This window comes from Trypanosoma brucei, chromosome 8 (genome assembly GCF_000002445.2).
Source record: "Trypanosoma brucei brucei TREU927 chromosome 8, complete sequence".
In the NCBI taxonomy this organism is placed as follows: domain Eukaryota; phylum Euglenozoa; class Kinetoplastea; order Trypanosomatida; family Trypanosomatidae; genus Trypanosoma; species Trypanosoma brucei.
In genome coordinates, this window is record NC_007281.1 from 2,233,164 (window position 1) to 2,260,848 (window position 27,685).

The 27,685-nt window shown below is 47.8% G+C and overlaps 3 protein-coding genes across 3 annotated transcripts, besides 18 other annotated features; all 3 read left to right on the forward strand.

Moving 5' to 3' along the window:
- Positions 1 to 16,221: part of a sequence feature (sequence corresponds to BAC RPCI93-30P3) that runs on past the window's edge.
- Positions 439 to 698: a mobile genetic element.
- Positions 2,082 to 2,363: a mobile genetic element.
- Positions 2,362 to 2,576: a mobile genetic element.
- Positions 2,575 to 5,727: a mobile genetic element.
- Positions 9,305 to 9,324: a microsatellite.
- Positions 9,432 to 9,461: a microsatellite.
- Positions 13,309 to 13,333: a microsatellite.
- Tb927.8.7750 (hypothetical protein, conserved) lies at positions 13,382 to 16,696 on the forward strand (the record flags this gene model as incomplete). Its single annotated transcript, XM_842509.1, has 1 exon — positions 13,382 to 16,696. The coding sequence occupies one exon, from the start codon at positions 13,382 to 13,384 to the stop codon at positions 16,694 to 16,696; it is 3,315 nt and encodes a 1,104-aa protein (XP_847602.1).
- Positions 16,222 to 27,685: part of a sequence feature (sequence corresponds to BAC RPCI93-6H23) that runs on past the window's edge.
- Positions 18,816 to 18,839: a sequence feature (AT_rich).
- Positions 18,885 to 21,584, forward strand: Tb927.8.7760 (hypothetical protein, conserved; the record flags this gene model as incomplete). The annotated part of the gene is made up of 1 exon (XM_842510.1): positions 18,885 to 21,584. The coding sequence occupies one exon, from the start codon at positions 18,885 to 18,887 to the stop codon at positions 21,582 to 21,584; it is 2,700 nt and encodes an 899-aa protein (XP_847603.1).
- On the forward strand, positions 23,790 to 25,469 carry Tb927.8.7770 (hypothetical protein, conserved; the record flags this gene model as incomplete). The annotated part of the gene is made up of 1 exon (XM_842511.1): positions 23,790 to 25,469. One exon carries the CDS (start codon positions 23,790 to 23,792, stop codon positions 25,467 to 25,469), a length of 1,680 nt encoding a protein of 559 aa, XP_847604.1.
- Positions 25,777 to 25,822: a microsatellite.
- Positions 26,122 to 26,144: a microsatellite.
- Positions 26,203 to 26,249: a microsatellite.
- Positions 26,483 to 26,504: a sequence feature (AT_rich).
- Positions 26,815 to 26,852: a microsatellite.
- Positions 27,205 to 27,231: a microsatellite.
- Positions 27,297 to 27,387: a sequence feature (GA-rich).
- Positions 27,421 to 27,484: a sequence feature (A-rich).

Below are 27,685 nucleotides of genomic sequence, written 5' to 3' on the forward strand. Positions count from 1 at the left end.
AAACACGCATTCTTGCACAACCTGCACAACGTTGCATGTTTGTGCACAAAATGTGCACTATTGCGTATTTTCACGTAAAATACGCGTTCATACGTGTGTTTGTGCAAAAACAGTGTTGCAATGCAACATGTAACGTGTTTTGGCGTAAAACACGCATTCTTGCACAACCTGCACAACGTTGCATGTTTGTGCACAAAATGTGCACTATTGCGTATTTTCACGTAAAATACGCAATAATTTGTAAAACTGGTAAATTCTTATGAAGGAGGTGAATATACATAAAAATTGTAATGATGTAGTTTATTCTGTTTGGAATTCTGTATTCGCTATAATTTTATTACGCTTTTTATAGCATTCGTATTGGAGGTATTGTCTTCTAATAAATATGTCGTTGTTATTTCCAGGTGGTAATGTGGTATGTCGCTATTCTGCCTTTTACGTTTTTTTGAAATGTTTTTTCGTGCCTTCGTGGGAGTTTCCCCCCACTGGCGCGGCAATCAGCCACCACCGTAGAGCCCTGAGATGCTATCGGTCTGGCGACTGTGGCAGAGTCTCCCTTTTTTCTTCATCCTAACACACCCTCTATAATTTTTGTTGTAGCTCCGCAGTTGAACGGAATACAGCAGATGGGGCGAGAAGCCCCCCTCCACCCCGGACTCTCCAAAAGATGTCAATTAGCAATCCTTTTGTTTTGATTTTTGTTATTCGTTTATTATTCTCTCCCCCTCTTTCTGTTTCTGGTGCTTGTTGACAGCATACCCCCTCTGTCTCTGAGGGTGTCTGGACTATTCCTGCGTCCGGTGCTTTCCCTGCTAGCTCCACTCTCGGCAATAAGGGGGGAAGTTGCAGAAGGGAGAGTGGGTTGTATGACTGTTACATTAGGTGAGGACTTCACCCGCGGCCGGCTCCGTTCAACCGCAATGAGGAACTGCGCCAGCCTTTTAGAGAAGCATATATCCTGCACACACACCCCTTCTACCACAAACCTGACACGTAATTCCTTCAAACAGGGACAGTTCATCAGGTGCAGCGACGTTTCTTCGCAGTCGCCGCGTTGGCTGGTAACAGCGCGCTCTACCTTCATACCGTGGATCTTCTTTTGATGTAGGGTGAGGCCAGTTTTGTTAGTACACTGCCTTCCGCATGTCGGGCACACCAACATGGATGTGTTTGTATGTGGGGAATCAGTGGCACACAATTTTGTGCTTTTGCTGCATTTAAGCTCGACTTCTTCACCTTGTGGAAAGCCTTACAGTGTCGGATGAGGGAGTCCCTGCAACTGAGCACTTTTTGGCACACACCACACTGCACCTCGCCCTTCCCCGGGACGTCAACGTTTCCCTCACGGGCACGCTTACGAGGGAATTGCACCACCACCACGGTACCGTCCTCCGTCACTATGCTCTTATGTTTGAATTTCTTGTGTAGTGACAGGGAAGAGCGTGTACCGAAGCTCGCCTCGCACAGGTCACATTGAAACGGCAGCTTCCGTGTATCCTGAGAGGCTGGCGCTGCTGGGGCTCTACCATCTCCTTGCAATGAGTCTTCGTTCTCTCGCCCCCTTTTCACGCGACAACTACCGCTGCCTATGCCATGTATTGTTCTAAGGTGGTGTAATAGTCGGCCTGGCACTGCGAATTTGGAGGCACAGAGGGTACAATGAAGCACCTGCGGTCTCATCGTGACTCGTGTGCTCGATGGTAGAGGAACGATCGCCACCACTGGACAGGGCTCCGGGGGGATGTCCACTGCAGGTGTTGCATCGCCGTATTTGATCCTCCGGGGGGCATCAGCTCGCACAAAGCCATGCTTGTTTACCATGTGCGTTACAGCACTCGACCGGCGCTAGCCATGGGCTTTGTGCTTACGCCGTCTCATTTCATCACCAGTGCGTGTCATATTGTTTTTCGCCGTCGCAGTGGTCGCACGGGTTGTTGGAGTTCGACGCTTTGTAAGCCGAGCTTTGTACTTTTCATTTCAGGCACTGCAGTGGTGTTCGCGTGTCGATATTTCGCAGCATCCATTTTCAATACCAAGAGGCAACGGGGCGGGAACGAGCCACTGCCACCTCTTCTTCGCTCGCTTTTCCCCTGACAGCAATATCGGTCCCATGTAGGTTACAATATCCTGGAGCTTCGCGTCAGGCAACTGCGGCATGTCAGTCACCCTTTCCACCATACCATCAATCATCCCATTCCATTCCACATCAGTAACTAAATACAAACTTCAATGTGGTATACGCTTTCCCTCCCGTATTTGTAGGAGAAGCACCCGTAGCTTATTTGGGTGTTGGTCTGCCACGGTGGGATGGGTCTACTTCCAATACCATGAGCGGCAACAGCGAGTTTGTGATTGTCAAGAGTCTGCTCAGGGGCGACGCCGGCCACCTCAACGTGGTGCCAAGTTCCAGCGCCCCGTATTTTCAGAGGAGGCCAATAGTCAGCAGCGTTTCTCTAGTGGGGAACTCTGCTTTGCTCCAGCTCCGGCTTCTCATAGCGTCGGGGCCGGTCGCGTTTTTCTGGGGCACCGTTTTTCACTTCTCGGTCCCGGACACGTGCCAGCACATCATAAGCAGCGTCCGGAGTTTTCTCTATGACGTTGTATACGTTTGGAAAACATCCAGTGACATTCCCGCACCCTTTTCTATTGCTAGGGATTCTGTTGGGTTACTGCGGGCCGATGGGGCTGCATTTGCCCGCTTCACGAATATCAGTTTGTTTCCCCCACATGTTGTCGTAGCTGTCCCATTCTTTTCCCCCCCAATAATGCAGATCCCTCAGTCCACGGCCCGTGGCATCTACCAGCCGGTGATTGTAGACTGTTTCCACTGAAGTGCCGCGGAATCTGCTTCTTCCATGCTTTTATTTTCATATCTTTGTGATCTTCCGCGCGTATGAGCCTTATTTAATTGCGAAAGAGAACCCTGTTGCTGTATCGAAGTTTGAGGAAAGTAACTGGGGGCTTACACCACTTGACACAAGGGGATTGGTGATCTCGTGTGATGTATCTCCTCGTGATATTGGTCATGAAAATTCGGAAGCACTCTTCCTCTGCATTGCGCTACACCGCAGCTTTTCCATTTCACTTCTCAGACCAACATGGGCTTGGCACTACGTATGGAACGCTCTTGAGCTGTAGGCCCTTGCCGTCAGGGAGGGCGTTCTCCCAGTGTATTCTCTATGATACACCTAAAAATGATATAGCTTAATCTTCGCTATTCAACAGCAAACGCCTTGCGAGCACTCACCCACACGTCGCAGAAAACACACTTCGATTATCGACATGGCATAGGCTCGTGCTAGCGTGCTGTAAAACACTTTTGCGTTGCCGAGGCTTGGGAACCATATCAGCGGGGGCACTGCCACTATTCGAAGCATCCTGAAGTTGGTTTTTATTTCCTTTCCAGACAGTGTGTCTGTGTAGGGATTCCGCGCATACATTGAGTCCTCAATCTAAGTACCTTCGGTATTCTCTTTGTCCCCGTAAGCGCCACATCGAGGTATAGGTGAAGCGGTGCTCATGCCGTCCGACCGAGGAGTCAATTTCCTTTTCGTCACATTGGCTTCCATCACGTATTTTATAGATCACCGTAGCACAATATGTGGAGACCCCTCTGATGTACGTGGTTGATGGTTTCCCTCGCCTTATCCCGAGCAATCAGTATTAATTTCATTCAAAGAAAAGCCATGTTATATTGGGCGTACTTCTGCTAGCCATCAGACCATCGAGTTTCCCTCCAACATGATACTTGAGATACGACTGAGCGTGGTTAGTCGCGTTACACTCTTCCCAAAACAACATTATGTTCCAAACCATTTATCTAGTCCTTACTATTTCCATCTTTTCATTGTGAAGAAAGCTAAAACATTTGATGATGCACCACCGTGCATTTAACATTTTCCGCTACCGCACCGAGCTTGTCATGCTCAACTTTCCCCCAAAAGGGCCCTCCCATACTCAAAGAATATACCATACCTATACGTGACGTTAGTGATGGACGGCTAAAAGCTGCTGAAGGGTTCAGAAGAGGATCTTCCAATGTGTGGTGGTACACTTTTCCTTCCTTATACGAAACCTCAATTTTTTCACAGTCTAAGTCGAGTATGGTTCATTCGTTTAGTAACTTTCCGTGTGCACCTCGTGAGCGTCACCAGTTCGTATGAGTTTTCATATTTCATTTTCTTAAAAGCTGCTAGGGCATGGATGTTCAGACGACACATGATTCTGTTTTGATGTTTCGATTCTCTTCTACGGACTCATATCAAACAGTTAAAGCAAGAGCGTAAATTATTTGTTTCTGGGATGTTACTGTGTTTCGCTGCCCAGATAAAGGGAGGCAGCCGCTGAGACACGTGGTAGCTGATGCGGTGATATTATGGGTTGAAAAAGTGTTATCGTTCGGAGCTATATCATTTTTGTGTTTATAAACACTAACTATTGTGAGTAGCTATGCCCTTTGAGAGACGAAGGGCATAGGTCAGGGAAGTGCCTCACCCGTTACCGGCCACTGGCAGAAGCTTCGTGCGCCATAGCCAGCGGAGTGCTGTGAAACATTGGAGTATATATATACATATGCTGGTGATGCATCACCCATATGGGTCTTAAACCTTTAGTCGTCACAAAAATGCACACCACCTCTTCAATGCCACACGATCCAGCGGTTGCTTCCGCATAGCACTCAGCCCTTCCTCAATTTAGTGAGATCAAGCTCTTAGTAGCGTTTATCTACAGGGTTAAGAAAGTTCGTGTGCCCAGTGTTGTATTGTACTGTGGTGTTCCCCTACTCACTCGTGGGGCAGCTCCAGCAGGTTGAAATAAGATCGTGGGGTAGAAGTCAATCGTTTGCCCAAACCACATAAACTCCGCCATTTCTGCCCTTTTTGTCCTTGTACGGTCCCGTGGTCGTCCTTCCGAATTCACCCCACTTAAGTTTGGTTCATACATGAAAAAGAGGTTTCCGACACTGGCGGTTCAGGTTATCCATTGTGTTTTTCCACTAAATTACACAGGATAAGATAGGGTGATGGTACATATTTGCTGAAGTGTAGTGATATCCATGCGTACGCCCCGCGCTATCTTTACAGGGGATGCATCATGTTCGGGCTTCGCCGCTCAGTGCGGGCACTTAGTGCCATGGCCAGTTTTTGGTTGACTCGAAAATGGTTGTTGATACAGCGCCGCATTAAAGTTTTTCCTTTGGTATGTGGTTGGATGGTGCGGCATCAGGAAGGCGCGTTGGCAAGAGCACCGGCACCAATGAGTTACGCAAGTCACGTTACGCGCACTGGCTTATTTACCCCTAGCATAAAAGTGTGGTGTGACAGAGTTACTAGTGAAAGCGACGATTTGCATCCTCTCTTGTAGATAGGCGATGGCCTGCGTATCTTAGACGTGTGAAATGACTTCTGTTCATAGCTCTGCTAGAAGGTCTTCCATAATGAGCATACGAGCATGCCGCTACCTTCTTACAGATGTAGGTTGTCTTGTGATATGTTGGTAAAAGGTAGCGCTTATGGACCTTGATTCTGTAGTTGTTATCCTAGTTCCAGTCACGACACAGAAGGTTGAAAACGCATCAACAAGCGTTTTATAAAATATACTGGGATTACTTTCCTCTGGAACGTGGTGCAACTCTATTGATGTTCCAATGCCAGAACTTTTATAGACCTCCCTTTGCGTGAGTGGACGGAGGTGTCCTTTGGCATGGGCAATCATCGGATAATGCGTTCCCAGGGATCGAAGAGTGCATAGTTGTATTCCACACCGACGCCAGTTGCTACGTTGGTGCGCGGTGCTGTAGCGGGGGCACATAAATCAATGTCTTGTTGCAGTGGAACACCGCCGTCTTGTTATCTTCCCCTAAACGTACGACGCACCAAGCCTTGCTCCTATGTTATGGTGGCCGTCACAGCCAAATTGCCAAAGATAACCATTCCCGCACATGGGGAGGTGCCTAACCTTCCTAGCCCATCTTTTCAAACACGCCAGTCTGTCTTAATACATTTAATCTCTGCAACATATGAACCCTCTTTCATTCATCTTATGCATTCGCTTTCAGGTTTCCTGGGGGGAAGAATTTATGTGCACTCTGATTTTTGATTTCGTAATTCAATCTTACCACTGAATTAAGCCATCCAGATGTTAGATGTTTCCGATAATATGGTCGGCCTTTTAGCCCGAAAAGTGTCCTTTCTCAGCGTTTCGCGTCACGTAATATTACACTTTCCTTTCGTGTGCCACCCGCACAACGGATATCCGTTGCAGTTCTGAATGTGTCTTGCTTGTTTGCGTCCGATGAAACCCCCAAAATTGTGTACACTGACTGAGTTTGCATCCTTTCTGTTTCTCCCATGTTTAAAGTAGAGGGTGAAAACAAGCAGTCAGAGACCCTGTAGAACATATCTACTCGTACAAATCCTGGGCAAAAGCCTTTCAGCGCTTCCCTTTAGGGAGCCCATTCAGACGATGTCACTGCCTTTAGCTTCGGCAATCTTGCCCTTGCTAACCTCACTTTTCGTTGAGCACGCTTCGACAGTACCTCCGGTAACTGTAATGAAAAGTTTCAAAAGCCTTCTAATTGTCGCATTATCAATCCTTTTTCTACGTGCCGTGATGTACGTGAGAGATTGTGATTGCTCCATCCAAACAATGTGTGTTCTCTTTTCCCCCTTCCATGTTGTAATCCCCCATAAAGTGTCTCTTAGACCACTAGGTTACACAACTCCCTCCGTCTATAGGCGTACATTTCATGTCCTCCTTGTCAGATACCGCTACCTTCAGTGTCAGCTCGACAGCGAATAGGCTGTACATGAGTCCAGGCGCCTTATTTGATTTTACAGTCATACAATCCATCGTTGCAATGAAGGGGTAGCGGCTTCATACCGGTCACTGTGGAATGGAATGCATCAATATTACATTCCCATATAAAGTGTTGTGTAGTTGGAACATCGCAGTTCTGTCCACCATTAAGTAGTTTACTCACCATATCGCTCGTGGATCTACTTTAAATCGATCTGGCGCTCAGATGGTAGAGATATGTCCCACCGAGACAAATAGATTTACATAGTCCAGAACTGTCTCTACGACTCAGGAATGGTTATCCTGCTGCATGATTGCATTTACCGCTTCCACAATGAAGTTGGTGGTGCCCTCAATGGTCAGTAACCCGACTGTCATCGCTGCTGCTGCTCTCCCACGCAGTTTTTAAGTTTCCTGACCGTCACTATCTCGATGAGTTCGTACACGGTACCGATTACCATCTGCAGCCCGGGTGATCCAACTTTTTAGTTGATTCATTCAGCTCAAAGAACAGTGATGTGGTGACCTCCTTTCTCCACCGTTCAGTAGTTTCGCCGAGTCTTGGCGGCGGTATTTTCTTTTGTTTTTTTTTAAGTGCCGAAGTAAACATGACCTTTAGTTTCCCGCATTTAACTCTTTCCCCTGCTGCCATTTGTTAGACCGATAGTTCTTTTGTTTCTTTTTCGGTTCGACACACGCAAGCAGTTCAGACAATTCTAGGTATAGGGAAAATTCATCCTTGGGGTCACCGAATTTCCTACGGAACACTTCACATACATATCCTCAAATCGCTGAGCCTCCATTTTTTCCTTTTTCCCAAGTGTGTGACACATCCTCCATTATTAGGACAGGGTCGATGTCGGTCGCAGTGCCAATACCGATTTCGGCGAGACTCAAGCTTTTCGTCTATCAGCAGCTTGGAAGTGCTTCTTCCCCCATTACCTTGCGGCCGTTTCGCTTAGTACACACTTTCTTGGGTGAATGAATACTGACCTTCCCCTATGGTTCCACGCTAAGTCATTTTACCCCCAAGTACCACCAATACCATGACCCAATGTGGCGGCACCGAACCTCGTCTATTAGTGATTGCTGTTTCTGGCAGGCGCACCGCAGATGCAGTAGATCCACTGGGCTCGTTATCTCCCCTTTACATTCCATTCAGCCGGCTTACAGGGCTTATCAGCACACTGTTTTCGGAAATGTGGCCAGTTCGTTCTCCCCACACGGAAACAAAGTACTACGGCACTTGAAGTGCTCGATCCTTCCTATGTTGCTTCCCACTGCTCCACAGAAGGTAACCTCAGCCACGCCTCCTGTTAAAGCCTTTAATCGCATTCTAAGATGTCGCCCCGTGGTTTACAGAGCAGACGACACTGGGGGACGGCATTTCTATCTTAATCGCCCCGCCAAGCACGCCTCCTTTCCGGTCCTGGTGTTGTCGCACGCGGTTACCCCTCGCCGCTACATACCAAACAGTCTTGTTGTTTCGATGCTACGGAGGAACTGTCGCTTAATTTACTGCTGGTCGGAACGCCGGACCCCTGCGCGACGGAGAAACGGCGGACGCAGCTGGGGTCGGCAATGATAGCAGCACGTTTGCGTGGCATACCTGGCGGGTGCTCCTGGTAGCCGAGGTAGCAGTTTTCTCTTACCGGAGGCTTGCTGTAAGCAACTGGCCGTTGCGTGTGTTCCTGTGTGTGGAGCGACCTCGTGTTGACGTATAACGAAGCTTCGGGTGGGGGAGTACGGCAGCCGGGGTTCGCTGGCTCCACGCATCCGAGGGAGTGTGTACGAACACCGCCATTTGGACATCACCAGATGCGCCAGCCTGTAGCCGGTACCGGCCGGGTGGGGATGCGCCTGCCCTGCGTGCACTCGCTCGGGTACCGTATCTGTACGTATGTAAGCCGCGTGGGCGCCTTTGATCACCGGGTGGTTTCCAGCCGGCCGTCGGACTCCGTTGCTGCCTGCGTGCGAGCCGCTCGGTGAGGGTGATATAGCCACCGAGGACGGGAGCTGTCGTCTTTGTTTTTTTCTGCAGGTCTGGCTTGTTTGATTCGATAATCATGCAGATCAGGTGGTTGGTTACTCGGTCACGTTCTCTCCGCTCCTTTTGGTGATGTAACAGGAGAAGCGGTTTGTAGCACCCACTGAGGGGGTGCGTCCGCTTGGCCGATCTACGGGCGGGTCGCATCTCCCATGTTTTAAAAGCGGGGCTGCAACCAGTGTTGATTGTTTGAGGCGTCGCAGAAGCATACGGAACACGCAAGCCAGCGTTTCAACTGATTTGCTCTGTTTGAACGCGTAGTAAAGCAAAGTTCATTTGTTAGGTAACAACAAAAGCTCACCAGTGCTGTGGTGCTACTGCAGACTGCGCAGAAGACACCACACCAAAATAACATCAGTTTAGATACAGTATCTCTCGAGTGTATGAACTACCGTAGCAACGGTGCTGACTGCGTTTTAGTGGACGGGGTTGGGGTTGTGCACGTCTTAGTGAGGCTTAGTGTGTGTGTGTGTGTGTGTAGGGGGGGGGGAAGGGGGACGTCTGCCAGGTACGGATTTTATTTGTTGCCACAGTTATGATTTTTTTTGTTTTTTGGCGTGACACGCTAGTGCACTGTATCGCAAAAAACAACAACAACAACAACAACAACAACAACGTTTATTAGTGCCCTACAAGCCCTCTGAGGATCTTGCTTACTCTACTATGAAGTGCTTAATTGCTTCACGCTACTAGCGACAGTTGATAGAATGACTGGTCGCAAAAACCGTGATATTACAAGGGAGGATGAATCACTTCCGGAGTATTGGTGTCTTGTTCTCAGTAAATGCACAAGTTTCTATTTCTTTTACCGAGCAAACGCATTTAAAAATCAAATATATACCCAGACACAAGCAGCCAGGGAGAATTGGGTTTACCACTGGCTATACGACTTTTATCGTTTTCTTCGAGAGGTTTTAACGGAAAATCCCCATTTGCTGAACTTAGGTCAGTGTCACAACAAATTCTGAGGTTTTTGTGGGGCGTCTTTGTTTTTTCTTTTATCTTAGAGCCTTGGGGTCCCAAGCGTTTGTTCTGTATAATTTCATTAGTGTCGTAGAAAACTTAACGCTTCCGTGCCGATGTTCTCTTTTGAAGGAATCATTCACGCTACAGACCCCTCTAAAGACTGGTTTCACCAGCGTGGGGGAGGGACTAAACCGCAAAAAAAAAAAAAGAGTGACCGGACCCCTGCACCTTGTCAAAGGACTAGTGTCCTGGCTTTGTAGCCAATAATATTCACCACCTTTGAGCGCTGATGCTTCTGTTTTCTTTTTTTTTTTTTTGGCTCTGACTTAGGTGGTCCCAAGAAGGTATGGTTTAGAGAAGTATATCATTAGACTGTGCCGAGTATTGAGAAATGGATGCTCTTGAAAGTGCAACTATACCATAATCGATTGTGATTACTGCTTTTTTTTTTTTTAAAATGTCATGTTAGCACACATTTCGGCTGCTTAATTACCGACTATCAAATGACTGCTTTGTGTAACCCGTTCCAACTAAGAGGGACTTCACTGGGAACGGTTGTGGGCTTCAGTAAAATGTACGGGCTGCTTACCACTGAAGGCTGTCTCGGACGGGCAGCCCTTCTAAACATTTGGTCCCCATAAACTCCATATCGAATAATGATTACATTATTAAATCATCACGCTGGCGTCAAACTCCTTCGAACGTGAACACGAGAAGCTGGGGGATATAGTCACATTTGGAGCGGTTGTCCATGAGCAGGGTTCTTAGGCATATATGCTTTGAAGCATTTGTTCTTGTTGTTGTTTGCATCCGAGGAATTCTTGCTAACTGACAGTTTTCTGCAGGTAAAACAAAAATACGATGTTGATGGTCAACGATTCCGCCATAGTTAGTCATCACTGACTCCATATATTACGTTCACGTAAGGCAACCGGTCCTGTTTTTTCCTAGAAATTGTGTGGTAACTGGGCCCTATATTTGCCAATCATCCATACCACTGTGGGATTTACTGCGACATAGTTGGGGTAGGGGAAGGGTGTTAACGACAGACCATGTGAGTGCCTGCAAGTTTTTAGTCGATTCGCCATGGTGACGATTTCCATTGATGATCAGATGTTATTTGGGGTGTCGCCGTAAAATTTTGTATCAATCCATTAAAGTTTTTCGCCACAGTATTTTTTTCGGCAATAAGGCGAAATGTTGTGGTGCTGCTGCGACATCACAGGCGGGAAGGGAAAAATAAAAATCATTATGTACGGTTCAGTGGTCTACGATAGAGGTTTCGACTACAGATTGGCCGCTTTTTTTTTTCTAGTTTCTATTACCTCTTGCGTTTTTACGTTCAGCCAGTGGAGGTGGTTAGGCTCGTCCTTTAGATGCCTCGGGTTACAGCGGCCGTGATTCAAGCATCTACGTGAGCACTGATAGTGCTGCGTACTGATGTCACCGTGCGTGAAATATTAGTTTCATTTATATTAACATCAGTGCATTGTGTATGATGAACTTTTGTTGTAACTGGCCCTCTAAGTTTACCCTCACTTTAATCCCACAACTCCTCATATATGTGCTTGTGCCTCTGATTCCCTTTTTTCTTTCTTTATGTGAATAGAACACGAAGGCAAAAAGGGAAGGTTCTGAGCACCTACACGCACATAGAAAACCGTGAGGGTGGAAACTTGAAACTTCCGGGGAAACGAATCTTCCTTCTCTGTTTCACCTTCCATTTGCCCCGTCTCGCTTTTCCTTCGTGTTTTACTGTTTTTAGGATCCCCTGGAATCCGTGTTTCATAGTTCCAGTTATTTAACTGACTTGCGTCACCTGGGAGGCGGAGCGAGGAAAAAAAAAAGTTAAAAATACGGACAAAAAAGTGAGTAAAAGAGATAAAAAGCGAAAAAGACTCACGCTGCCACTATTTTTGGGTGAAAGTCTGGTACGTGTGCTGACAGGTGAATTGCTGCCATAATCATTCAAAGTATTGTATATTTGCGTTTGGTTTGAACGCTCATTAACTGGCGAGGCGAAGGTGGAGAGTGGCGACAGTCGAACCAACAACATCGCTACATACTTGACTTGCCAAGTTCCTCCCTCCCTTATTCGGGTGTATCACTTCTTTTGCTTTTTCTTTTGGCTCATTTCTGGACGTCGGTAGAGGGAGGACCACATTCACGTGTTGGCTGCTCCGCTGATTATCATTAAAGTGGAGGCAGTGTGAGAAGAGAAGAAGGGGAAGGAGGAGCCCATTAGAAAGCAAATCGAGGGAAAGACGTGTAGAGATAGGAAGGGACAAGGGGGAAAAAAAACAACAACTAAAACGGCGGAAAAAAAGGAAGGGAAGTAGAAAATAAATAAATCGTTAAAAGTAGATATATTACACATAACAGGTTAGGGGTGGACGGAAGGCGGCAAAAGGAGTGACGAAGGGATAATCACAACCAGACGGAAGTAGCAAGGAAAGAAGGAATCAAAGGAAGGGGACAAAAAATCGAGGTGGATTGTCTGAGGGAGAACAGAGGGGGTGCGTGGATTTAGCACCATTATAACATTATATCTTATAGGAGTTCACCATTTCTTTTTTAAAACAACAGCAGTACAAATTAGTGTCGAGAAGAGAAAAAGCCAAAAGGGGAGCCTTTTGTTCCGGATTACATAAGTTGTTTTTGAAAATAACTGATCAGTAAAGCAACCAAAACAGGAGGCAACTGAACATTAAAAAAAAAGAATAGTGGCGTGTTTTATATATTGTTTGTGTATTTGTTGTGTTCAAGTTCCCTATTGTATATCTAGTTACTCATTTCCGTGCTCCTTAGCGTTAGCCCTCCATTTTTTTTACTCCCTTAAGTCTCGAGCACAAGGAGAGAAGGAGAGAAGGAGGGAAGGAGAGGAAAAATTGCGGAGAGGAGCGTGGGGTGGGGACAATTAAACGGAGAGGAAAGATTTGCTTTTTTAAATTTCATTTATATTTATACATATTTTGACGTCATTTTGTTGGGAAGCGAGTAGTAAATTCTTTCCACCAGTGAGAAAGCAAAAGAAGTTGCAAGGGGGTTGACTCGTCCGTTTGTTTTGCCTTACTGTTTTGCTGGTTGAGTTGATTCGGCTCGACTTGAAGTGTGGGGCTCCTGAACCAACCAAAAGATTAACCGAAGGTTCTGAGTGTAGGAGGTGCAGTGAAAAAGTAGCGGTAACTTCAAAAACAAAGGCATATAAGGGGGAAGGGAATCACCGTGACATTTATACTAAATCTTGCATATACCAATTTACAAATATATAGCGTTGTGAAGCAACTGGGGCATTGCCAAAAGGGTGTGAAATAGCCAGGGATACAGCAGGGAGAAAGACGCGGTGCACGCACGGTGCGAAGGAGGGAAGTAAGAGGGAGGAGGAGATTCTACTTCCCTTTTTGGTTTTGCTTTATTCTTATTATCATTATTATTGGAACACAACTTGCATTAAATTTTTGTTATTGAGGTCTTCATCGTTTGAATTGCTTCGTTAAACACACACACACACCCACACACACAACGCCCTCAACAACGACACCGACTTAAACACGCTCACAAAATACGCAGATGGGGGCTGTGCCCAGCCGTGAGTCCTTGGGGCGCGGACTGTGCCAAATACCAGATTATGGGCAGAAGCACAAAATGGTGCTCATTCCCTTAACGAGAGAGTTCTTCCCGTCACCCGACTGTTTGCTCTTACGGCAGCTCTTTGAGGCGCGGAGGGATCCGTTTGTCCATTACTATCACACATTCGATGAGGGGTTTGCTAAGGCGCAAGCGCCAGATCCTGCTGTGGACGCTGACGCCGCAAAACTTTATGATCTCCAGGGTCTTGTTGCTCCATCAACCAGCGCCTCCGCTACCGCCCATCTCGTTGAGGGCAAGGCATGGCGTGCTGATGACTTTGTGCCTTTTAGCTGTACACTGGAAGAGTTCTACGACTCGTATGTGTGCCGTATGGGCGAGCGCCGCATATACGATACAGATGAACAGATGCTCAGGTTGTGCACGCGGGACCCGAACGCGATCCGCCCTGTGCCGTGCGCGGTAGCGTTTGCTTATAACTCTGCCCCCACGCCCTCCGTACTCGGTAATAAAGAGGCGCTTGGTGGGGAGGTCATGTTGCGTGAGGATGGTAGTAATAGTGAACTGGGTAACAGCGGTGGGGAAAGTAGAGCTGAGGTAGGGGATGCAAAGGGCAGTACGCTAGAGGAAAGCAGCATGCTTTTTGGATTGTACGTGCGTATCGTTGGTTTCGTTGGTGGTGTGAGTGACATCTGCCCGCATGGTTGTAACGATGTGTTGCTGGAGGATACGTTTCAACTACAAGTGTTTCTTAACAAGTCGGTTGGAGACCACAACTTTGTACACGCCTTCATAACGGCCGTTTATACCTATGTAAGGCAATGGCGTGAGGCAGCGGTGATGCACATAGGGAGTATTGAGGACCAAAGGCAACCGACGGGACGTGGCTCGGTTGAGGTAGGGGAAGGGGGACATTCTAAGGTTTCCTCCACTATGAGTGGCGAGAAGCCGTTGATGACACCTCCTGCTGCGTCTGTTGTTATTGCATGCAAGCGGACCAACGTTCCAATGCTATGTTTCCAGCGGGGGTTGCGAGCGATGCTATCACGACTCCTAGGCATTGTGGAGTCCGAGGGGATAAGTAACCCCGGAGGGCCGTGTTGTTGTCGGTGCCGCAGAAAAAATGATTGTATTCTTCAGACGCATAAATTAGCAGCTGGGGTTCCGTTGGGTACGCCACAAGACGGCGATACCAAAGTTGTCAGCGAATGTTCTTCTGCTCCTTCTTTGGAAAAAACTACCATGTTGGAGAATGTCTTTGACATGTGGTTGAATGGCGACGTAGTGTTTGCATGTATTCCAAAGCAAATTGTAGCACGTGCTTTGGAATGTGTTGGGATGCGCATGGGTTGCCCAGAGTGCATAATGGACATTGTGCGACCAAAACGTACTGAAACGCGGGCGGGCTGTAACACGGAAGTGAGGACGGCGCAGTCTAATCCCCATGTCGGAGTGGCCCGGGATGTGTGCTCGCTGCACTCAACTGCCGATGCTTTTTGCCCACAAGATGCCGTTAACGCATTGGCTACCACTGCCGCTAAGGGTTCCTCCTCAAAAGGCTATGGGGGCGGTCTCAAAGTGTGCGACTCTGAGGCCGCTGCCACTGAACTACCTGCACATCAAAAGCTGCATGACGTATTGGGCGAGACTGTGGTTGTGGAGGAATGGCCAGTGGATGGGATCGATCTGGTCAGCTTTACGAACGCCAAGGGGGATACCATCGACCGCCCGGCGCACTTGTATTGGGTAGTTGGGCGTTCAGTGACTGCCCAAGAAACCGCAGCCTCTGCCTTTTTCTCATGGTGGGCTGGTGGGAGGCTAACGGTTATGGGAGGAGGATGTGACGTGTCGAACGAAAGTGAGCACGAAAGAAGCAACAGTGGGAAGGGGAAAGTGGATGAACGCTTGTCGGTCGGAGAGTTGCTTTACCTCAATATGAACCCATGCCAGTCAAATGCGATGCGTCAGTGGGTTCTTCAGCGTACCACGCTCCCACTGGAGGAGCTTTTGCTATCTGAACTACATGACAGCTGCAAGCTGGCACGACAGGCGCCGGTTGATGCAGAGAACTGGCTGCGCCATACTGACATCAGCGGCCCACGAGAGCGTGACAGGTCTCTACTGCTACCGCTAGGTGCTGAGGATACCAATGGGGAAGACTTGTCAGAGTTTGCTGTTGGTGTAAGACAACTTGTTGGCGAAGGTTCGCTTTGTTTGTGGCGGGTGACACTCGTGACAGGTGCAGTGCGCGCTATAGCGGTCACACCGCACTTTCTTCGCCCGCCACGGAAAAAGCGGGCGCGCAGAAAGCCAACCCGGCGCCCGTATGCTCCGGAGCAGGCTAATGCAACATCGACGGCGGTGGATGGGGCTGCACCGGTCAACAGCTTTGGGCCCTCAGCGGAGACGCAGGCATCCAAGGGCAGAAGAGCAACGAGGTCAAAGATGGTAACAAGACGGTCGGTACCATTACCAACAGCTGTCGTATCGGAAGGTGTGCTAAGGAGCGACGAACGGTCCGCCATGTCGCCATCGTTGAGCCAAGGGCTCTGCAGGGAGGGCGGAGTCCCTCCGATGGCTCCTCCTAACACCACGCCTTCTGTGGGTTTTGGTCGTGTGCGGACTCGGCAGCAGCCTTGCTGCTACGGAAACCCTGCGCTGGCTTCCCATATGGAGGTGCCTGCATTTCCCCAAGGTCAACAATCCGGTTTTGTTGCTTTCAACCAGCCAGTTGTCGATTCTAGTCATTCCCCCGTTTCTGATGCAAGCTATGCAAATAGGCGTACGTCGACTCCTTTTCTGAGCCGCCGAACTTCAAGGGAGGATCAACTTGGGTTTATGCCTTACGACAGTTACAATGTTTCGCGCCGCATAAGCAGTGACGTAACAAGCCAACGCTTATCTACGGCTTCCTTCACCCATTTCCCTCGTTGGGACGGGTGTGGAACCATCTGGCCCTACACAGGTTCGGAGGAACGGCCGAGTGTTACACGGCATTCGTCAGCGGTGGGAGGTGGGTGCACTCCCTTTTTTCAGCCGGCAGATGGATGGTCAAATTCCATGCACTCACGTTCTGGCACCCGCGAGGACTTTCACCCTTCCTGTGCCCTCCACCGGACCGGCGGAGGTTTCAGCAGCAGCGGCGGCTGCAGCAGTGAAAGTGTTGCAGGTTGTGCCCGCACTCAATTCGACTTCATTTCTGCGTCTGGACTTGGAACTGATGAGGTGTACGCCGATGGGGCGGAGGTGAGAACCCCAACACTTAATGTAACGGTGCGGCGTGGCCTGCAACACTGACCTTTTGCAAAGCTTCATAGTGATGTATTGGTTTTAAAGAGCGCTCTACGTCTTTAAGTGGGCATCGTTGGGGAAGTGAGAATAGGTGCCGCTATTGCGGAATCTTTCACTAACTAGACCCAAGCACACTCTGGCTGATGAAGGTGCGCGCGTGGCGTCTGCTCCGTGAAAAATTCTGCCCTTTCTCTGTGCTGAGTGCTGCACGATCCCATATTTTGGGAAGAAACAAGTTGTGATAAAGGCAGTCTGTATCTCATGGTCTGTACGAGCCTAGGGAAAAAAAATGTAAATAGAATGTACTAAGCCAGTAAAGGTTAGGCAAGCGCACAGGCGCGGGTAAAGGGTCAGGAAAAGAGACTGAAATAAATGTGGGAAACTTATGAGGTTGAGCAAGTCGGCTTCGTCCTTTCCTTCCCCTTCTCATCGTTTCCTCTATTGTTGCCATTAAATGAAATGACCCCATTGGGAGTGGAAAAGACGTTTGTGAAGGGTCCTTAATTTATGTGATGTTTTGCTGCCAGACGTGTTGCGTCGTACTCATTCGTTGAAGTGTATTGTGGCATACCATTCGTCGAAAGCAGTAGCAGCAACGCCAACAGCGTATCTCTTTTCTTCCGTTCTTATCTTTCGTTACTACAAGCGCGAGGGGTATCATTCTTCCTGCGCATCATTATCTCTGTTGGAGATCCTACGGTCCCGTGGCAAGCGTATGCGGATGCGTTTGCATCGTTGCACTTGTTACCAGCGTATACCGATAAGTACTCTCACAGGAGTTCGTGTTTACGTACACGACATGCTTTTCTATTTTTTCCCCCTCTCCTGCTGCTTATTTTTCTTTGAAATACATACACGCACACGCCGGTGTTTTAAAGTCGTTAACAGACGACATGCGATTTCTTCCCGGTATGACTCAATATCCTTTTTTTTCCTCCGCCCCACACGTTCACCAATTTTGTTTTTCTGTTTCGTTTTGTTTTGTGTGGATGTGTTGTCCACTGTCTCCCCTCGACATTACTTTCCCCTTGGCACCTGCTTGCGTACGTTACTCGTGCTTTTGCGGTATCAATCCCCTTACCTCATCTCCACCCGCTCTACCATTTCGATTTCCCTTTTATATCTTCTTTAGTTTCATGGCGTCCCCTGGTTGAATGGCGTTCGTGCTTCTCTTTTCATTTCGTTGCTGCTTCAACAGAACCTTCGGTGAGTGGAGACTCGAACAGTGACAGCAAGGGGGGTGTATGAATGCGTCGTCGGCGTCAGAGGCAGGCGAAATAAGTAAACAAAGGACACGCGCGGTTGTACAGGTGGTTGAATATAACATGCATACTGCTTTCACCCTCGATGTTGCTTCTTTTTGTGGCAATAATGTGGCAATGAACGAAAATTTTCTTGTGACATTTGTTGTTTTGGAATTTATTAACATTATTATTGCTATTGTTGTTGTTTTACGGGTGAATTTGATTGCCATACGGCCCTTTCTCTTGCTCTTGCTCTTTTTTTTGTACACTGAAAATCCCTTTAGCGTGCCCCGTGAAGCTAGAAAAGGACGAGAGTATTTTAAGGATCTACTGGAAAAAGGGAATAAGAAACAACAACAAAAACAACAAAAGAGGGGCAAATCCAACTGTTGAATACGAACATAATTTTCAACGTCAAATAGCCCAATATTTCATTTTAGCTAGAGGGAAAAGATCAGAAGGGCGAGGTACGTCTTCCTTTAAATTTTCCTCTATTTGTTTAAGGACAAAAAATATAATAGTCGATTGCTTAACCCACGCGAGGAGGCCACTAAATCTACGGGAATATACGCAAACCTATACAGTCATTGGTCGTGACATCGCCGTGTGGCCACTACTTCCTTATCCTCCCAAAGTGGGTGATATCAGAACACTGATTGTCGCGTGGTAGGCCTGTTTTTTTCTTTTTCTTTTTTTTTTGTTGTTGCCCCTTTTTACACTACTTGTGAATAGCCGGGGGAAGCGCCGCTGAAAGGGAAGACACATATACATATATACACAAGGTACACCCCCACAAAATTGTCCGCATCTGCGCTTACCGGTGTGTGTTAACGGTAAAAAAGGAGGAGGAAGGGAAACAGATTGGGGAATAAGCAACAGAGATAATTATATAAATAAATATATAACTTTTCATTGGATTACATTAACATTATATATATAACATTTTTGCAATGGGTGCTGCTCCAAGCAGGGAGACACTACGACGGGGGCTATACAACGTGCCAACACAGATGAAGAATAATGTTGACAGCTCCCGATCTCAAAGCAAACCAGACATTGTACTTATTCCGCTCATTAAAGAATATTTTCCATCGGCCGACTGCCCGCTGTTCGTGCAGTTTCACAAGATGCGGTGTGATCCGGGTGTGAATTATTACTTCCGCCACCCTCTGTACCCGGGTGATTTGAGCCGCATTCCCAACGTGCATAGCAATGATGCCAGGTCTTCTAACCGATCGAGAGATGCACTGTATTCTGAATTTGTGGAGCAGACAGAGGAGAGACTCTTTGATACAGATAATGAGATGCGACAGGCACATGAGCTTTCCATGAGTGACAGGTCTGCCGGTGGATCCCCTTCCTTCCATATGGAGGGGGCGAAAACAGCAAACGTTGGGAAAAAAGTTCTTCCGATCATATGCGCAGTGGCTTTTCTCCACGATCGCGAGAAGTTTGAACAACTTCAACAGACTCAGGGGACTCCGGGGGGTAGCAGGGTGCCACATGTTTTGATGGGGAAGGAAAACTCGGATATTCTTGAAGGAAAGGTTGTCAACATCATCGGTTTCTTTGGTATGTTACCAAGGGAGATAGAGCGGAAACCGTTGACATCTCCGGTAATCTTCAGTCCCGTAAGTCCCGGATTAAGTGCGACCGGAAAAGGCATTGCGGCACCAAGTATGTTGAAAAATTCTCTTTCTCTGCCATGTACAGCTAGGGGGCCCAGCCATGGTTCCTCGCAAGACCTTCAGCAACTGATTGCACCGCTCTCTTCACAGGCTTCAGTGGCTAGTGGGAACGAACTTCGCAACCGTCCCAGCTTTGTACCTACGCCGCACGTGCCACCTGAACGATGCCCGTTGACAGCATCCGCTGGTGCCTTTTCACTGGTGTCCTCTCTCGGCGGGACGCCAGCTCGGGAACCGTCGGCGAGACAGCGACCCTTCTTGCAGTCAGAAGGTTTGTTACGGGAAATGGACCAGGCGTTGTCTTACCGTTGCACTGCGTTGGAGGAGAGGCTTAGCCGGTTTGGTTTGCCGGCACCTGCGGCGCCGGAGCCGCTTACAGCTGTTGTTTTTATGACCAAGTCTGCGGGAGAGCAAAACCTGTGTCGGGTGACTTTTGTGGCCGCCAAGACTTATCATGGCCAGCTGGTTGAGGCTGGGGTACTAAAGCAGCGTGGAAATGGCCCTTCACCACCGCTGGAATCCGAAAGGCGGTATCTCCCACCTTTGGAAACATTTAGTTTTTCATCGCTGATGACAAACGTACCGTTTATTTCATTCGTGTACGAAATGCGTTGTCGCTGGGGACGCTTTGGGTTTTTCTCTCGACGTGTGGACTCACCGTCCTTACGGATGGGTTCTCTGAATGCTTCCTCCAGTTTTACTTACGGCTTTACGGGAGGCGCACATTCAGAGGCACCGAATCCGGAAGAGACACACAGGGGCTTCGCCATGTGGCTGACAAAAAACGGTGTGTTCCATGGCCGAATCGAAAGAGAACTGGCGGAACATCTTTGTTTTTGCATGGCAGAACAGCCCGACTTCATGTCAGTCCCAGCTGCAACACTTCCAATAGGTGGGGGTTACTGGCGGTTCCGTGGCCTTGTTGACCGTAACAACCCACGACCTATTCAGCTTTGTGGCGACGGTGCTGAAGCGGCGGACCCGCTTGATGTGTATGTCATGGGTTCCCCAGCGGTTGGTGGTTTTGACGAGGGTGATGTTTTGAAATATGACCAAACGAGCCGTTCGTGGGTGGCCAACCGGGACATCCCACTCGATGCTGTTGTCCTTGCGGCAATGCGGCCATTTTGCAAGGCTGCGCGCACAGCTCCACCCGATGACATCGGGTGGGTGACTATTGAGGTGGAAGAGCAAGACGAGATGGGGGTTGAAGACCAGGATCATCTTGAGACGGCGGGAAAGAGGGATATGGATACCGGGGCAGTTGTTCGTCAAGAGGACCGTGATGGTACTGTGGTGAGAAAACGAGTCCACGTTCGTGAAGGGAATTTCTATATCTATCGTTTTGAGCTGAATGGTGAGGTGCATTACCACGGTACTGTGCCAGATTTCGCGAATCCCAACAAAAAGAGGGCATCGCACAGCAGTTCTGTCGGGGCGAGGAGTGTAGCTCCCATGGGGCCAGCGGTTGTCGCACGGCGTTTTGATAATACGAACGAAAGGGGCCGTCAACATTCTGTTGGATTAACAGCAGACCGCAGCACCAACGAGCACTCATTGTCTGTGACTTCAACGTTTTCCCCCCCCTTTGTTGAGAGTTTTATGGGGAGCGAAAGGACGAGTGCAACGTTCCTAGCAAGCCCTCTCCAGCCCGTAAGGGAGGCCATCAGTCGCTCGGTGGGGACGGTCTCGTATTCTAATCGGGGCTATGAGTCGACCGGGAGCCAGTCCTCTTTTCCTGTTGTGCCTGTGACCCCAGATACGATGTTTCCTCCATCGAGAGGGCTGACAACGCCGGTGGCGCGTCGCAGGTCGACATTTGTGCCAGTTGGCTCGGAGGTCGAAGTGGATGAGTCGCAACGGGACACGAATGAATCGGACGGAGGGCCAACAGCATTTGTCAGGCGCTTCATAGACTCAACGGTTTATATATGGGACTGGAGATATTGCGCAGATAGATAAAGTTGAGGATGTGTAGCTAGGGGAACAGGCACCCGAAGAATAAATAGGTTAGTAGCACGTTTTATATATCTTTTTATATCTTTTTGTCTTTTTTTCGTTTTATTACCATGGCCATTATTTTCTTAAGCTATTATGTGTAAAACTTTGTGTTTGCATTCTTCGTGGTAATGGTCCCCTTGCTTTTTCTTTTCCAAAGCTGCTCTTAATTTAATGTGATATTTGTGCTGCCGACTTTTCTGTAGATAAGTATCCGCTTACTTCGGGTAAAAGATGTGGGCACTAAACAACTTATTTCTAATTCCACGCTGCTTCTTTGCTAGGCGGGTGCGCTCCACAAATTGAAGCTTTTGCGTTCCGTGAGGGGTTGGTCAAAATTTCACAAATGGTATTCAAAAAAAAAAATGACGTGACACTCGTACAATGCATTAGGTTGATGCCATATCCTTTTCCGTATCCGTATTTTGAAACGCTAAGGTGCTGTTGCTTTATGGGATGGACTCACTCACGTAGTTGTATCATTTGCATTTCCCCCTTTTAACCACCATTTTTTCTTTCTTTAAATGCCTTAGCTCTCCCAACATTTTATTTAACTGACCGTTTTTGCTTTGATTTTGACTATTGGATGACACAGTTCCGTTTCTCACCAGCCCCTGCAGCGGGTATGCTCGCTTGCTAAGACCAAACATTTTTACCTTCATGCCCCCCAATATTGTTCTCTTTGATCGTAGCCGAAACCATCCTTATTTTTCTTCTCTCGCCCCTCTCTCAATCTTTTTTCGGTTCGCTTTAGTGCTGGTAACGAACACCTCCATTTTAGCAGAGCACACGCGCAAGAGCGCATGGATCAATAATCTGTTGGTGCGGGTTGTTTCCCGTGTTCATTTTTTTCGGTGTCATGGGGGAGTATTGGGGAGGCAGCCTATGATATTCCCGAAGCTGGTGGTGTTTACACGCTGTGCGCTGGCGAATGATCATTCTTATTGTTGTTTTCAAACAACCTAACAAAAAAGACAGGAAAACGGAGGTTGTATCTTGGCGTGCGGTTTAAGCAGTCTTTGAGGCGAGGGACAGGGGGTAGGGTGTTGCTCATGCAGTAGACATTGCTTGTTTCAATGCTCAAAACATTCCTAGAAGGCTATGTTGAATTAATTACGGTCCTGATGCGACTCTACGGAGGGCTGCACCTATCAGTGTTCGTTCCAACGAACGGTGGTAGTTGCGCTGTTCAGAACTGACCGGTGTCGAGGGACGACCCCGAGTTCGTCCCCACTACTGCGCTTAGGGGGGACTCCATGAGAATAGCGTTGCGCCGTTCCAGTTTCAGCAAATGCTTAAAAGCCTCGGTATCCCTGTTTACAATCGGCGTGCTGTGCCACCCGAAGTCTGCAGCGTATCTCTGAATTGAGTGGACTCGAGCCAATATGACGCTTTCAGGGTCGAGTGCACGCGGAGGCTTCCTCATTCCCATCCACAGTATGGTCGGGAATCATTTCGCGTGCCGAACAAAAAGTCGTTTGTGTTTTATATCCTTGTTATACTCAACCCACTCCACGGGTGTTGCGCTGCTGGTCCTTGATTGCGCCTATTTACACCATACTTTACCTGGGAATTCGGGTTTGTTGCTTATGCTTTGTGATGCCGGGAGTTTGCCAAGGTGTTTCCCACCGCCTTGCTTCGACCTCATTGCGTCGGAGGTGATGGAGGTTGTAGCAAGAGTCAGTATCTCCGTGCATGCAGGTGCCACGAAAGGCGTTTTTTTTTGTCTACGGACCCTCGCGCGATGTTACCACGTGCGATGTGCAACCCCATTCTGTCACCCATCTAGAAAAAGGATACTGGCGTTCTCGCTGGTAAGGGGAAGACCCTTTGGTTTGTCGCACGAGTTCTCCGCGTGACCGAGTTGCTTCGGGCAAGAGGGCAATGCAGTTTCGACGTGGGCACCCTAAAGGTATCGTCTTTGACCCTTCTCATGCGGGGCGGAACCCCAACGGGTCTTGGGCTTTTGAAGTTATCACTCGAATGTGCACGGCTTGTAAGCTGACGGTTGGTGCTACCGCCATCGATCAGCCTGTTTTATACGCATTACCTAAGGAAGGGACTTACTGTGATTCAACAGCGCAACGCCCTTTCGGTTCGGCTAAGGACCCAGCGTTCTCCTTACCTTCCGTATATTAAGATATTTTGTTTTTTCGATATAAGAAGGACATGCAGTTTTGTGGCGGGCTTGTTTGCCGCACACCACCACGACGATTTGCATGGAAGCAAACTTACAGCCAACTTCTACCATCACACTCCATGGTTCCCTCTGCGTACATATGCGGGCGTTTGCGCCAAGCGCACCACTACTCCGGTCGATTTGCTTGTAGCGCTGCTTCTGTTGTGGTAGAGAGTCCCTCTGATGGAGCTGGGATCCTCACTTTCACAGCCAACACAGTTGATGGCGCTGCGCGTGCGCTCAGCGAAATAATGCATGAAGCTCAGGCGCTTTCTCATTCTGTGGAACTTCGCGCGTTGGAGCGCCTGGAGGCCATCCTAAGGCAAAACGCTGACTTACTGGCATTAGCGGAGGCCCTTGCTACGGGAATATGTTTGCGTGAAGCTCGGAACTCGATTGGGTTGGCGGCAAACGTCGTCGGAAGTTGTGCGGAACGTCTGCGTGGGTGCCCCGCCTCGGTCGCCGCCAGCGAGACCATTGATGTGGAGGACTTACTTCGTTCGTTGGGCTGCAGTGACAGGGGTATCAACTGTCACGGTATCAGGTGTGCAACTGGCGGAGGTTCCTCGGTAGCGCTGTGCTACACATCGGCCAATTACCCCCTTCAGAGAGGTGTTGAGGCTATCGCCGCCGCTCTTTTGCGAGGTCATGTGGTCGTCTGGCTGCCATCACTTGAAGCACCGCTCTCCGCGTTGTGGCTTATGCAGTTGCTTTGCCGCTCTTTCAGCTGCCAAGCTGACGAAAACGACAGTCGGAGTGCCACTAGTGATGACAAGGGCTGCGATCCGGGCGTTGGTATGCATACCGTGGACCCTATAAATATCATTTTGTATCGCGGTGAAAACTCAATTTTACTTGAAAAGGCTTTCGGCGTACGAGGCGCCCGTGAAGGCTTGGAGCTAGTAGGGTTGACGAACGGCTTTACAGAAGGCCAAACAAACCAGTTTTCCGTCCACTTGTCGGATAGCCAAGTGAGACGTTCGGATATTAGCGCCTTGTACGCCATTGATTGGCACCATCGGTTGACTAAACCTGCGGTTGCCATTGTTAGTGTTTCCCAAGGGGAATCACAGTCATTTTCACCTTCTATCCCATTGACGGCATGCGCGGCAGTGGCGAAAACAGATTCAGCGCCTACACACGTGGAATGTGTAGCTGAAAATTTCTTTCATCACGCCTTTCACTGCAATGGGAGAACACTGCACCCACTTCACGTGGCGTTCATTCCCCACGAGGATGTGCTACCGATACTCCGTTACCTTCGGGAGCGCATACGACAGGTGCGCATTGGGCACAGTCTTGACAGCAGTGTTGAGCTTGGCCCGCTTCCCACTTCTAAACACCTCTCTTTGGTGAAGGAACTTATTGAGTCTGCTACTAGCGGTGACGATGATGCTGGGGTCTGTATTCAACAGGTGTGCGGCGGGTTCGAGGTAGCGATGCCTGCAGGTTTTTTTTGCCTTCCCTGTGTGCTGTATGCCCGGCTGCCGAATGAAGCACCAGGTGCAGTTTCTTCGATGGTTGAACGAGTCATGAAGCTGCGCACGGAGTTGGATGAATTGGGAGGTGGTCCTGTAGCTCTTGTGTGCGCCTATGACCTTCGGCACCAGTTAGATGAGTTACACGTATGGAAGGACAACGCGCAACATTATGTTGTGCATGACTGGTGAGTGCGCGGCGATATATTTGAGGAATAGGTGGGGACGTGAGCAGATGCCACATTAAGTGTTGCGTGGTATGCCAAGTTAAATCGTACAGCTGCCGTGGAAATTAGGAGAAGAAAGTGCCGCAATACGCATTTGGTGTTAACAGTGAAACCGTGTATATGCTTGTGTGTGTGTGTGTGTGGAATTGGTGATACGGAAAGGAAATGTGCCAACAGTTCGGCGGCCAAAAAGCGGTACGATAACCTTTGTCCAGTACGCGCAGTCTGTGTTACGTCGCGGAAGTGGAGTTTCTTTGTGCCATGGCTTGCCGTTATTGCTATTGTTATTACTGTTATTATTATTATTATCATCATCATCGGTATTAATCCATCTATTTATTTCCTGTCTGATGTTATGCCTCGAGCCATACCGCAATTCCCGCATCCTCTTTACTGTTTGCCTTCTTCATCTTTCTTTCCTCTGAAAGGGGCACCGTGGCGAAGAAACGGCAAAAAGCGAGAAGGAAGAGGGAATAATAGGGAAGCAAAATCATTTGGGGTACTTGGAACAAGAGAAGGAGAGAGCAGAAAACGAAAAAAAAAATAGAAATAGAAAAAAGGACTCCAAAGGGGACGTTGTGCGCGTGTAGGTGCCCAGCCGAAGACAAGCAACTATTAAGCAAGCAAACAAGCAAGCAAGTGAAGAAGAGCAAGAGGAGACGAGAGAATAATACGTTAAGTGGCAGTTAGTTGTACGTATACGCACATATTTATATATATACATATACATTTAAGTACACATATAAAGTGAGGAAACAGAATAGGGTGGAGTGCATCTGTAAAAGTCCCATCCCCGTTGTTTAGTGCACACGCAAACTTTCAAAACGGACAAACGCGCGTTTCCGTGTGAAGAGGCCATTCTATTGCTGACACGTCTCCGCGTAGCACCTGTGCCGTCGTTTTGAATATTCGTCTGTTTTTTTTCCTTCGTTTTCTTGATAAAAGAAAATCACATATAGTTAAATTTGACTTTTGCTGATTTAAATTTTTTTTTTTTAAAGAAAAGAAAAGCGGTGTGGAATATACGTTGTTGCGGGAGGGGAAAGAAGAGACGGGAGGAAACAAAACCAGAGGTGTGGAAGCATCGAGTTCTATAACGGGAATAATATTAAATCATAGGGGGGGGGTTGAAAACACGCAAACAGACAGGAAAAAGAAAACAACAATAACGAGAGGGGGAGTCCTGACGACGCACTGACAAGAAGTATCAAATCAGTATAGTTTTTCTTTTTTCTTTTTTCTTTTGCATCTTTCAACGACACCAGAAAAAGGGGAATAAATAAATTGTAAACTTCTTTCTGTACGCGTACTACATACGTATATACATACATATACATATTTATACATAGGAAAAAAATTTCGTTTCTTTTTTTTTTTTCTTTAAATTTTCGTCCACCAATCGCTCCTCTGCTTTAAACAAAACGGGACAAGGTAATAAAACAAGAGTAAAATAAATTCAAGGAAAGTAAGAGAGTCGTTTACTTTGTAACTTTTTGCTCTCTTTGCATTTGCATTTGCATTTTTCTCCTCTTTTTTGTTTTTCTCCTTTGTAATTTTATCTTTCATTATTAAAATCATAATTGTCACCATTTTCTACCGCCCGTCTTTCTGTTTCTGCTTTGCTCTTCGCGTGGATTCATTTTTTCTTTGTCACTAACTCCCTCAACTACAGTGTGTTACTTTAACACAAACCTAGCGGTTGTGCGTGTGTGCGTGTGTGTGTGTGTTTTAAATCTTAGATAACCCTCATTGTCATTTTTTTTGATTTATATTTTGCCACCGCAGAGTCCGTGGAAGTAAAAGAGAGGAATAACAAAAACGATAAATAATAGGGAAAAAAAGAAGGGGAAAGGAGAGAAAAAGGTAAAAAAGGGAGAAAAAGGCGTGACAGTAGTTGTGGTTGGAGGGGGACCCCGAATAGAAAAAAAAAAGGAAGGAAGAAAAAAAAAAGAGGGAAAAGGACGGAGAGAGAAAGAGGGATCCGGGGACGGCGCAATTATATAAAAAGATATACAACACACACGTGCTATCGCTTCTTTGTTCTGTGGTTTATACAAACACATTCACATCCGTATTAGTTTTCTTATTAATATATCGTGCCGCGCCACACATTTCTTGTGCAGACATATATATTTATACACATTTGTTTTTATATAAAAGGTGAGGAATTGAAGGAGTTTT